The sequence below is a fragment of the Halichoerus grypus genome, chromosome 5 (genome assembly GCF_964656455.1).
Source record: "Halichoerus grypus chromosome 5, mHalGry1.hap1.1, whole genome shotgun sequence".
NCBI lineage: Eukaryota > Metazoa > Chordata > Mammalia > Carnivora > Phocidae > Halichoerus > Halichoerus grypus.
This window is the reverse complement of record NC_135716.1, coordinates 152,590,091-152,603,451: the sequence shown is the minus strand read 5'-3', so window position 1 is coordinate 152,603,451 and position 13,361 is coordinate 152,590,091. Positions and strand designations below refer to the sequence as shown.

General features: G+C 42.3%; 1 protein-coding gene and 1 long non-coding RNA gene across 4 annotated transcripts in view; one reads left to right on the top strand and one right to left on the bottom strand.

Annotated features, from left to right (window-relative positions):
- The window catches only part of LOC144381934 (uncharacterized), a 648,393-nt gene that overhangs the window by 479,896 nt on the left and 155,136 nt on the right, over positions 1-13,361 (top strand). The window lies entirely within an intron of this gene.
- Positions 1-13,361, bottom strand: part of TESK2 (testis associated actin remodelling kinase 2) — a 149,000-nt gene that overhangs the window by 9,628 nt on the left and 126,011 nt on the right. For both annotated transcript variants that reach the window (XM_036112644.2, XM_036112645.2), the window contains one exon: positions 4,274-4,420. In XM_036112644.2, the coding sequence (XP_035968537.2) occupies positions 4,274-4,420 (147 nt within the window). The remainder of the gene's footprint in view (positions 1-4,273; positions 4,421-13,361) is intronic.

Sequence of the window (13,361 nt, the reverse complement as noted above, 5' to 3'; positions counted from 1 at the left end):
AGGTTCTTTTTACAGCACAGGGAGATCAGAGACTGAAATGCCCTCCTAAATGCCCCAGAGGCTGCTACGGTCCAAGTCTCTTAGAAGATTATCTGGTTTGCTGTAACGTGTCCCAACCCTTGCTCTCCATCCCACCCTGTGATCCCATATCTTTACCACAGCTCTTATGTAATATTCTTCACATAGCGATCTCCCAACCAGACTAAGAGACCATCGATGATGGTACAGACTGGGTTCCAGTAATTTCTATGTCTCCAATACTATGTCTTCTTATAGCCCAGTATGAATGGTTCCCAAAAGCTGTTGATAGTTTTCATTATAAAAACAAACAAACGAACAAACAAACAAGCCCAAAAAAACAACTACAGCGTGCCCTAACAGACACTCTCTATCTCTCCAGCATTCAACTTTGTTCCTAATTCATGCTCTCTTTGGTCTCTGAAAATTGGCATTTTCTGCTCCTAGTTTTGTGGTATAGGCTAAGACCACAGCTGAATAGGCTTTTCACTCTGGTAGAATCACCAGAGTGGCCTCTTTGAGTCAATGAAAAAACAAAAACCAAACCCAACAACCAAGAATAGAGGTACAATTCATAACCCATACTCCTAGGGGTAACCAAAGAAGATCGTGGTGCTTGCCCGATCCTGGGTAGTCATGGTATTAAGCAGAAACAAACTGCTCTCTTGACCGTTCCTAAAAGCCAAAACTCACATATAGTTAGTTGTACTAGTTACTCCTAAGCTACTGGTAAAAGCCTGTGTGTGGTGATTGCCACTTCTTGATGGAGCTCATGACTGAATATTTTTAAAGCCACCCTACATTCCACTTCTTACTAAGTAAATTATCAGCATCATCACTGCACAAATCTGTATCAGGCTATTTCTTAGAAGTAATTACAAAATTAGACTGAACAGCTCTATCCAACAGACTTTTCATTTTTTTTTTTTTTAAGATTTTATTCATTCAAGAAAGAGAGAGCACGAGCACAAGCAGGGGGAGAGGCAAAGGGGGAGAGGCAAAGGGAGAGAGAGAGAAGCAGGCTCCCCACTGAGCAGGGAACCCCCTCCCCCCAAGCAGGGCTCGATCCCAGGTCCCTGGGGTCATGACCTGAGCCGAAGGCAGACCCTTAACCGACTGAGCCACCCAGGCACCCTGAGACTTTTCACTCTTGAAAGCAGTGTTGCAGCAACCATGACTTGTGAACCCTGCAAAGGCAATACTATTTTCAGGAGTCACTCTGATAGGAAATTAGGGATCCTTTTTGCCTCTAGTATAGGCTCATGATCACTTGGAAAAAAGCATCTGCTTCTCTCTGCCCTGGTTTACCCACCCGGGACATGTTTCCACTACTGTGAGTCCCTCCTGTCATCTCTGGTCTGAGTGGCCCAGGTTGATGGCTCCTGTGAGGTCAAGGACAGAATCTGCTTTACAGATTGCGCATATTAAGGTCCCAAGAGCACTTAGATCATTTGGAGAGGTGGGACAAACTGGGTCTGGGATTCAAAATCCAAGTTCTCAAGCGGATGTTTGGCCTCTGTGCTATCAACTGCATTCTCTGAAAGAAGGCCAGGAACCCCCCCCCCCCCCCATGCTAGCTGCTAGGAATAAAAAGGTGAGGCAGAGGAGCATTTGGGAAACGTGTATACTGGTGGGAGATACAACACAACAGAACAATCACATAATATGATGTATACACTACTAAAATATAAGTAAACCTTTTATTGTCCTTAAAGAAATCAAACTCAGATTCAAGGTTGGCAATGAGACCATTTGGAGACCTTAAAGCCCTATTCTGTCCCTTTAGCTTTACTTATCCCTTAGGGACTTCTCATTCTTATGATCACTGTCACCACCACACACGTCTCCTGGGTGGGGCGGCTCTGCGTGGCCATACAACCCTCTCCCTAATCCCTGCAACACAGTTAAAATGAGGCTGAAATACTCAGACAAAACTACCAAAGGTTCAGAAATGATTAAAGGGCAATGAACACAGTCTCTTGAATTGGATGGTCTGGCTTATAAAATCTACTTGTTTTTCTTGAACTTGAGGTTCCCTATAGTGCACCTCCCAACCTGTCTTCAGGTTGCAAAGTCATTTGTTCTCAACACCTGGAGTTCAGACCCAAAAAATCACAGCCCAGAGACACAGGGAGTTCTTTCTCCTAAATTCCTAATTTCTCATCTCAAAGGAATACACACTCCCTATTAGGAAAACCAAAGGATAGTGTTCTTATCCAATAGATCCAAAGAGGTTAGTCATTTTTACAATACAACATGACCAGCCCAGACAGAGCTACACTTGGATAGTAGCACGATGGGACAAAGCGCTTTGGAAGCACAGAAGGGAATAGGTTCAGCTCTTAGGAACTCGTCGGGGGAACTTTGCTCCAGAAGGCCTAGCCACCCTAACCTAGTGATCTTTCTTTTCCCTGAAAACCTATAGTCTGAAGCTGAACACTTAATTATTAAATGCTGTGGGTTGTTCTTTAATTATTTTCCCACAAGACTATAAGTACCTCTAAGTGAGAAACTGTCCTTTCCTAATATTCCTTCATCCATGGTGCCAGGCACAGGAGCCATTCATGTAAGTGTGGGGGAAATACCTACGTGACTGATGGATAACTGGTCAGGATCGCCCTCCACCTTGGAAGAAATGATGTTCTCTCAATAGGATGCAAAGATTTGATTTTGGCTGCATGTTCAAGGTGAAAGAAGGCTATCAACCTAAGGCAGTGTCTTGATACGACCCTACACATTTGCCTAGAACAAGTGCAAGTTAGTCTTGATTTTCTAAAACATTCTAAGGAAGGAGAAAAGCCTAATAAGGGTATGATAAGATACCACCTTTCAGGTCCCAACCCTTACAGGTCCCAATAAAGGTAAAGGACTCCTCATAGCTAGGCCTCAGCTAGTCATCAGATTCCACTTGCCATCCTTTTTTTTTTTTTTAAGATTTATTTATTTATTTCAGAGAGTGAGAGAGAGTAGGGGGAGGAGCAGAGGGAAAGAATCTTCAAGCAGACTCCTCACTGAGCAGGAAGCCTGATGTGGGGCTTGATCTCATGACTCATGAGACATGACCTGAGCCGAGACCAAGAGTCAGATGCCCAACCGACTGAGCCACCCAGGCGCCCCTCCACTTGCCATCTTAATGCTGCTTCAGTAACAGTGCAGCTGACTACAAATGGCCCTGCCACACCCGGGGGCCCCACATCCACCTCCTTAAAGCTATTTTCTCTGTAGTAGTTTATAAACCAATGGCCAGGGTCCCTCAGGGGCAGTACTGCTGTTTGGAACACAAGAATCATTGTCGTGTGAGGTAGCTAAGGACTTACTGTTCTAGGCCTTATTCGCTCTGAGAGTACAGCTTGCTTCTGTCCCCTTTGCAAACTTTGTTTTATAACAAGCTCCCTCACCTCTCCTTCATGACAGAAGGGGTGCGTGAGTCTGGTATGCATGTCTATATGTGTGCATGTGTAGGTGTTGAGGGTGGAGAATGAAATGACAGCTATTCTCGGGCAAGTACAAAACTCCTCTATACCTCTAGAAGATTTTAAATCATCTCTTACACAGAAGTCATATTAGATGGCTTACAGTTCCCACATCAATGATCAAACAATACTATTTATATAAGCCTGGTCATGGTGGTGTCCTGGGCCACTTGGCCCTGAAGTGCCTGCCTTGTAGCATGGCCAACTTCCTCTAAAAGCAACTCTTTTCTAACCTGGTCACACAGCAATTTGGACAGCAAGAGACTAGCTGATGCCAAAGAAGAACTGGCAGAAGGGCAGAAACTCAATCACACAAACAGAAAATGGGTCAGTACGTTACAGCCCTCAAAACCTGCACTCAAATGACAAAACCAGTGAACTTCTGCTCTCAGTTAAGAGCTACCTCCTGGAGGCCATGAAAGAGAACTCTAAGACACAGGCTCCCAATTTGCCTTGACTGCTGTCGCTCCTACAGGACAGGAATCTCTTAACCCTCCCACGTCACCTGCTCCTGCAACACTCATTCAGACCGGAGTCAAGGATTAAGATTCTTAAGATATATATGTTGCCTGGCTCAACACTAAAAGGTACCTGCTGTGAGCCAATATTGGCTTTCTAAGGACTAGCCACACAGAGCAGTAAGTTGTATTCTCTGTGATTAAATGTTAAATCTATACAAGATCTTCATCATTGCAAAGTTCATTAATGATTGGTTTCTTAACATAGCTTTTTGGTAATGGAAGACAGTGTCTCAAAGAGCTGTGCAAGTAAAGCCTTCATACCTTAGAGGTGAGATCTCGATGGAAAATGCCTTTGAAGTGAAGGTAGCTGAGGCCCACTGCTATGTCATAGGCCAGTTTCACCCTCACAGTCCACGGCAAATGCAGGTTACTGTCTAGCAACTGTTCCAGGTTTCCAGAGTTGATATACTGCAAAACAAAAGGAAAAACCCAGCCACCATTTGTCAGGAACGTTTAGGCTGGTGGTGAAACCATTAGAGGATAAACACCTAGAGGATAGAGCTCCTATGTTTTTTAATTTTTTTTTAAGTTACTGATGGTTTATTCGGCATCCAGGCACTATGGTAGGCGCTGCACACAAAGACCCCTTCCTTTGCGGAGACGACAATATATTAAGGGGTACAAACAGCATCATGTGCTAAATGCTAAAATGCAGCTTTGTACAGGTACGACAGCACTACGAGTGCAGAGGATAAAGTTACAAAGTCAACCTGGGCATGTCGGAGGAAGCTGTACATAGGAAATAAGGAATCAAAAGGATGACCTGGGGGAACAGGAAAGAAAGACAATCCATACAGAGGGAGCAGCATATGCAAAGTTACAGATTAAGTGCAAGGTGCATTCAGGAAACTAATTTACTCAATATGGCCAGAGTGCATGAATAGTAGAAACAGGTGAGGCCAATATACTTTGCTAAGATATATGGACTTCATCCTGTCTATGGGAACAAAATAAGCCTTTTAAGCAGAAGAGCAAAATGTTCATCTTTGGCTTTTCAAAGAAAAGATTATTTAAGCAATGGTACGATTGATGGATTAGATGGAGAATATGGAGAAGGGTAAATAGGCAATTATTGCAATAATCCTGGTGAAAGAAGGGTACCTCAGTTAAGGCAATAGGGAAGACACTGGAACACAGCAAGATTCAAGATATAGTTAGATGGCAGAGTTAAAAACAAACACACACACACAAAACTTGATGACTGTCTGGAGGGGGGCAGGGATGAGCACAATGAAAATCTCTAGGTTGATCCTGGGCTATTGGCCCCTGGATACTATCATTATTAAATATCCACAAAATAGAAGAACAGGTTTTTAGAAGAAGAAGCAAGGTTAAAAATAGTGAGGTCAGCTAGGACATGTTGAGTTTAAAAGCTTGTGGGACAGGGCGCCTGGGTGGCTCAGTTGGTTAAGCGACTGCCTTCGGCTCAGGTCATGATCCTGGAGTCCCGGGATCGAGTCCCGCATCGGGCTCCCTGCTGAACAGGGAGCCTGCTTCTCCCTCTGACCCTCCTCCCTCTCATGCTCTCTCTACCTCATTCTCTCTCTCAAATAAATAAATAAAATCTTAAAAAAAAAAAAAAAAAATAAAAAAAAAAATAAAAGCTTGTGGGACAGCCAAGGTGGAGATGTCCTAAAAAGAGCTTAAAGTTTAGGGACAAAGTCTGAGCTAGAGACCAACATTTAGGAGGCAGTAACAATGAGCTGAAGTAGTCACTGATGCCAAGGGATGTATGAAGTTGTCCAGGGTTTAAGATATAAAGTGAGAAATTAACAGAATCCAAAGGCACGGTAACATTTAAAGGAGCAGGCAGAGGAAGAACCAAGCAAGAATGTTACCATAGAAGCCAAAGAAGGAGAACATTCCAAAGTGGAAATGACCAAAAGTATCAAATGCTATACAGATCAAGTAAGGTGATCAGGAAAAATGTCCACTGAACTTGCAACTAAGAAGTCACTGGCAACTATGGCCAGAGCAGCTGGTTAAGACCAGAGTTAAGACCAAACTGAACTGAGGAGTGAGTAGAAGGCTATGGAGAAACTATGTGAAGATACTCTTTCAATAGGGGCACCTGGGTGGCTCAGTCGTTGGGCGTCTGCCTTCGGCTCAGGTCATGATCCCAGGGTCCTGGGATCGAGCCCCGCATTGGGCTCCCTGCTCCGCAGGAAGCCTGCTTCTCCCTCTCCCTCTCCCCCTGCTTGTGTTCCTTCTCTCACTGTGCCTTTCTCTGTCAAATAAATAAATAAAATCTTAAAAAAAATGATACTCTTTCAATAAATTTGGCTGTTCATCATTTCTACATACCCATGAAGGGCTGCTTTGCTTTAAAAAAAAAAAAAAAAAAAAGAGCAAATAAATGTATTTACATAGAGATGATAAGAGTAATAATAATAACAGTAGCAACAAAACAGCAATAGCAATAGCTAATATTTATTTATATAGTGCTTACTTTGTGCCAGGCACTAGTCTAAGAACTTTACATTAATTATCTCATTTAATCTGCACATACCCTATGAATTAAGTGTACTATTATTCTCATTTTATAAAAGGCATTTAGAGGTTAAGAACCAGGGTTCAAACCCAGGCAGTTTGGCCCAGAGTTCATGTTCTTTACCACTACATTATATTAGACTCACAGGCCATAGCATCTGAGTCAAAGAGCCTCAGAAGAGCCTAAAATTAAGCTCTTAAATACCTATTTTTGGGGGTGACACTGAATTTTCAAAAGAAGAGGGAACCTAAAGGGATAGCAGGCAAGAGATCTGAATTTTAGTCCAATTCTGCCTCTTAATAACCAATTACCTTTGCACAAATCAACTAATGAGGCTATCCTTCAGTTTTCCTACCTCTAAAATAGATATGATAATTCCTGATTCATGTAACTCACAATGTCATTATGAGAATCTAATACAAGCATATGAAAGTGCTTAGAAAAAAACGTAAGTGCCATATAATCTGAGATGTCATGATGTGGTAACATAAGCACCAAAAAGAACCAGTTGGGGGCAGCACGATGCAGCACTTAATATCCTTGGATGAGGTGGATCAGGCTTGGCACCGCAGAGAGAATGGCTAAAAATATACCTAACTTCTCAAAAGGGAAATCTGTCAATCTGCTTCATTCTGCTTGATAATCCATCTTGGAAATCTCAAAATAAGGCATACTGACAGCATTAATACAGCGCCTTTCATCTCTTTATTCTAGTTCAATCTGTCCACAGTTCACATATGAGGAGCCCATTTGCTAAAAAGAAACTGAACTTGCGAACTCCAAACTACCTGGGGGCAATATAGCAGATGCTAATCATGCAGACAAATTTCTTTAGTTCTGAGAGTCAGAAAGAACTGAAACGGTGCTGGTTCACTTCTTTGATAGGGTGACAATGTGACATGGAAGGCCTGACTTCAGGAGCCACTGAGGTCTCCCAACTGAGGGCCAGGCAGAAAAGACTACGATGAAAAGGCTGTATCTGCATTCTCTCTGGGCCAGGCTAAGCCAGGACTCTTGATTCTGGTTCAGAAAAACACATATTTACTCTTTTCAGCGTGTCTCTGAAGACCGGAGAAATCCATAGATAAAGGCAGAGGGTGGAGAGCAGGAGAAAGGTGAGGCAAGGTGAGGCAAGTCCAATTAAGAGGCAGAACTGGAATAAAATTCAGATCTCTTGCCTGCTATCCCTTTAGGTTCCCACACCATTAGTAGGCTCTGGTTTTTCCAGGCAAGATGGAAAAAGCACAAACCAGAACCAGAGAAGGAAACTAAATGGAGTTTATTGTTACAACCCGTTTCTTTTGCCTGCCTTTGGCGAATATTTTTAGAGGGGGCTGATAAGCCTCTGGGCCTTCAGAAACCACAACTTCTGAGCGTCTCGAGGCCTTTGCATGTATGAAGAAGGGAAGTTTGAGATCTGCCAACAAGGAAGACTTCTAAGTTGCTACACACTCTGCGTGCCCATTAGCTGGGACGTTCACTTCCCCAATAAGCAACTCCCAGTGCAGGCTCAGCTGGTGTGTCCTCTGAACAAATCCCTCTGTGGGAAGCAGAGGCAAGATCAACTACACTAGCACATTCAGCTTCCCAGGATGAGGATAACAGTGGCTTTGCTTTGTTTTCTTCCAGACCACTCCCTTGAGCAGCTCTACAAAACAACCTAAGGCATTGGCAATGCATTTAAATAACCTACTGGAGAGAGAAGTTTTTACATTTTTTCTTGTTGTCTTTTTAAACTTTCAAATTCAGAAAACTATAATATCAGCCACTCAAGTGTTATAGGTACTTCAGTACCTCTTAGTGACTGTTTCCCAACTTTATCTACACCAAAACCTGCCTTTCCAACTCGTGGTCTAATAAAATATTATAATAGAGTTTCTACCATTTCATTTGTGTTTGATACTTGATTTCATTAAAGACTCTTCCTAAAAGGCAGTCAATAAATAAATGTGTGTTGGAGACTAAACAATATTATGTATGCAAGAAATCATATGTCAACACCATAAAAAAATCACCACAGGGTCGCGGGTCAAATTAGTGGACACTCCAGTTCTCCACTCATGAAAGTAGAGAAGTGAACCACTCAGGAATATCAATTAAAGTTATTTCTACAACCATTCAGTGAGCACCTCTCCACTTCCTGTCACCTCCATATGACAGTAAGAACCTGTCAGTTTACATCAACATTATTTTCCTTCTGTGATTACAAGAGTGCATTACACACAGTAAATGTGGGTATATAAAGATGAATAACAGTTTATACCTTAAAGAAGTCCAGTGAAAGACACAGATGTAAGTAAATAATACCAATAACCCTTTAGTAGAGGTAAATACCTGAGGTATGAAAGAAGAAACTGACTCTCCCTGAGTTTGGAAAATTTCAAAGAGGAGGTAACATCTGAGTTAGATCCTAAAAGATGGCTGGGAGTTGTGTAGGCTGAGAATATAGTTCTTCCCATATATCCCCATAGGCTCTGATGGTACCAACTCAGACACAGACAGACACATACACATGCCCACATAGAGAATATTCTGGAACAGCACTAGGCAACACTTACCTCTCCATGAGGTAACACTCACTACACCCAGGGCTCCTGTTCCCAGCTGATTTTAGTCAGCTAAAGTAGCCTCACCCAATCATGACCAGTCAGAAGAATAAGACAAAATGGCTGCTTTTTTTTTTTTAACTTTGAACTATCAACGTACTGATACCTGTAACCAATAAGCTTATCCCTGAACAGCGGTTCAAAGGCATATTCAGAGGCTCTGAAGAAAATATCAACTGTAAGAATAATACTCCTTTTTGAAAAATCTACCCAACTGGCCTGGAGCTAGGGCATTCACCCAAGGCGGATAAATGTGCTGCCATCCAACTAACAAAGATCATTTGCTACCACCTAATTAGCAGGGCTGTCCTGAGGAAGATCTGTCCATCTCTCTATCCATCCACCTACACAAACACTGAAAGCCTATTATGTGAAAACACAAAGATGAGTGGGGCCGGTCTCTGCCCTTAATTCACAGTCTAGTCTACTTCACAGTCCAGTCGAGGTGATAATCAACTAACAATTTTTTTCCACACAGGACAGTAACATATATGTCATACAGAAAATATCATTCTAACAGTAATGTGAAAACTGTATGGAAAAGTCAGGAATTGAAGCCAGGAGAATAGTTAGGAGGCTTCTGGAATCATCCAGGTGGGAAGTTGTGAATAAGACAATGAGTCTTACTTGTTAGCTCAAGTATGGAGCTAACATTCCACAAGAATGGAAAGGAGGTTAATATCTGGAGACATCTTAGAGGTAGAAGCAACAGGATTTGGTGTTTAATTAAAGGCAGGGAGTAATTAAAACAAATAAGGCATACAAAGTATGTCCAGCATAGTGCTTAGCTCATAGTATACAACTCATTCTGCCCACTACCAATACCTTATCTTCATAACCCCTCCCTGGGTTATTCCCTTGGTTTTCTAACTAGTCTTCTTGTCCATTTCTTGTATCTTAAACAGATATAGCCCTCATTCCAATCCATTTTCCATAATAGAGCCAAAATGCTCCTTCTGAAATGCCAACCTGGAGTCAATCCCCTGTTAAAATTATTCAATGATGCCCTATTACCGTTAGGATAAAACCCACAACCCTTACTCAGCACGGAATATAAAGCCTTTCACTCCTGCTTATAAAGGTCTGACCCCAGGGACACCTGGGTGGCTCAGTCGGTTAAGCGTCTGCCTTCGGCTCCGGTTGTGATCCCAGAGTCCTGGGATCGAGTCTCACATTGGGCTCCTTGCTCAGCAGGGAGCCTGCTTCTCCCTCTGCCTGTAGCTCCCCCTGCTTGTTCCTCTCTCTCTCTCTCTGATGAATAAAAATAAATAAATAAATAAATAAATAAATAATCTTATTTTAAAAAAAAAGGTCTGACCCCTGCTTACTTGCACATTTGCACACATTGCTGATCCTTTTATCTGGAATACCCTTCCCTCACCCAGGCCTGGCTAATCACTCATTGTTGAGGATTCAGTTCCATTTCATGGAAGCCCATATGTAGGACTGGGAATAAGAAAGACATTCTGTGCAAAAGGAACACAAAGATAAAGTGCAGAGATTAATAGTTATTCCTTTACTTTTTCCTGAGTAAGGTGTAAGTAGGGAGAAGGGATGAAGCTAACAAGTAAAGATGGGCGATACAGTATAGTGAAAAGCCCACATACTATGGGAGTTAGACTGCCTAGGATTAAATCTCACCTGTGACTAGCTGTGTGATCCTGGGTTGATCATTCAATTTCTTTAATACTCATCTATAAAATGGGAATAAGAATAGTATCTATCCCCCTAAAAAAAGATTAGTACCTAACCTATAGAGTCATGAAGATTCAATCAGTTGACGTGTAAAATGCTTAGAACAATGTCAAAGAAAGTTCTCAGTTTATGTCAGTTGTTACCTATTGCCGTTATTACCATATTTATTATTATAAATATGTAATTTTTTAGAGAAGTTCTGGAACACCAAGATGAAACATCTACAGTTAATTTGTCAGACCACAGGAGCACTAAAGATTTATAGGTAAAGTATACTATGATCTGTTGTGTGTTGAATCATGTCCCCCCAAAAGATATGCTCAAGTCCTAACCCCTGGTAATTGTAAATGTGACCTTTTTGGGAAATAGAGTCTTTGCAGATGGAAAATCAAATAAAGATGGGCTCATACTAGAGTAGGGTAGACCCTTAGTCCAATAGGATTGGTATCTTTATAAAAAGAGAAAAGACACAGACTCACAGGGAGAATGTTATGTAATAAGGGAGGCAGAGATGTGAGTGACACATCTATAAGCCAAGAAACACCACCAGAAGCTAGGAAGAGGCAAGGAAGTATCTTCCCCTTGAGCTTTCAGAGAGAGAGCATGGCCCTGCCAACAGTTTGATTTTGGACTTCCCCCTTAAGAACTGTAAAAGAATCAATTTCTGTTGTTATAAGCCACCCACATTGTGGTGCTTTGTCATGGCAGCCCTAAGAAACTAATACATGCCCCAAACTACATTTTAGAAAGATCATGCTGGTAGCAGGATAGAGGAGGAACTAGAGGAAGGTTTGGAGGGTACTGCAACAGTCCAGATGAGAGGGGACCAAATTCCTGACTTAGCGTGCTATTATATTATAGGCATGAAAAGGTGGGCTAGAGTTACAATATGCAGAGATAGAATCTAAAGGATATAGCAACTGGGTGGTAAATATGAGAACTGAAGGAAAAGAAAGGTAACTCAGAGATTCCAAATTCAGGTGTTCAGAGAAGAAAGACGAAGAGATCCTATCACCTTCCGTGCCATCAGTAAGTCAAAAACACATCAGAAACCAGCATCAATGTCAAATAGCCAAATCAGTGACTTGTCAAACCTCTGTTCTTTGGATAAGCCCTCCGTAGATGAGGGACCCGGCCCCGACCTAGTTTTCACTGAAGCCCAACAATGCCATTGTGCGAGCCACTGTATGTTTTTTGGTCAGCTCCAAACACAAAGGCTAGCAGACATCCCATCCTGCTGGCTTGGTTTGAAGAAGAAAAGAAAGCTTTGTTACTGCCCCGGGTAATTTCAGGACAGGCATCCCAAGAGCGCCCTGTGGGAGGCTTGTGCTCCAAAGGAGCCTCCTGTTCTCAGCTCGAGGTTCGGCAGCCACTACAAGCATGTATCCCTCCATCTGCCAAAACCCAAGTTTGCCACTGTTCAGGAGGTCTACCAGGGCTTGCCTGACTGAAACAGTCAGTAGTAATGAACTGACCCAAAGAGAAAGGGAACCCAGAATGTGTTTCAGCATATTTAAATGTTTCACTCTCTCTGCCTTCATATATGCTTATCTACTGCCCAGAATACTCCTCTTTCCCTTCACAGCTTTGTTAACTTTTTTTTTTTTAAGACTTTATTTATTTGACAGAGAGAGACACAGTGAGAGAGGGAACACAAGCAGGGGGAGTGGGAGAAGGAGAAGCGGGCTTCCTGACTGAGCCAAAGGCAGACGCTTAACGACTGAGCCACCCGGGCACCCCAGCTTTGTTAACTCTTACTCATCCTTCTAAACCTAGCTCGTCTTTTATTTTGGAAAGCATTTCCTAACACCCCATTCTATACTTTGTGCCACTTTAGTCCCCTGTACGTATTTCTACTATTGCTTATCACATTGTACTATAACCTTGATGGCAGGGACCAAGTCTTTCTCAACTTTGTGAGCCCAGTATCCAGTGAACAATAAATTGTTGAATGAACAAATGAGTAAGTACATTTAAACAAATGCAGGCAGGTTTTAAGTTCTCTCTTATTAGAAGCCATCCCAATTCAGTCATTAATGTAATTTAAGATCAAAAGGGAAGTGTGCCTTTGAGAACTTTTCTGATAAATACCATCCAAAACAAATATTTAATAATGTCTATTATTGGGGGCACCTGGCCGGCTCAGTTGATAGGGTGTGTGACTCTTGATCTCAGGGTTGTGAGTTAGAGCCCCATGTTGGGTGTGGAGATTACTTAAAAATAAATCTTTTAAATAATAATAATAATAATAATGCCTACTATATGGCAGATATTATGGTAGCATTGGAAGTAAAATGAAATATAAAACAGTGCATTTGACCACTCAGTGATATAAAATTCTGAGGATACTGTTATTACCCTATCGGCAAACTCCTTAAAGTGGTCAAAATCACATGGACTTAAAAAATATAACTGCAGGGGCGCCTGGGTGGCTCAGATGGTTAAGCGTCTGCCTTCGGCTCAGGTCATGATCCCAGGGTCCTGGGATTGAGCCCCGCATCAGGCTCCCTGCTCCGCGGGGAGTCTGCTTCTCCCCCTCCCTCTGCTTCTCCCCCTG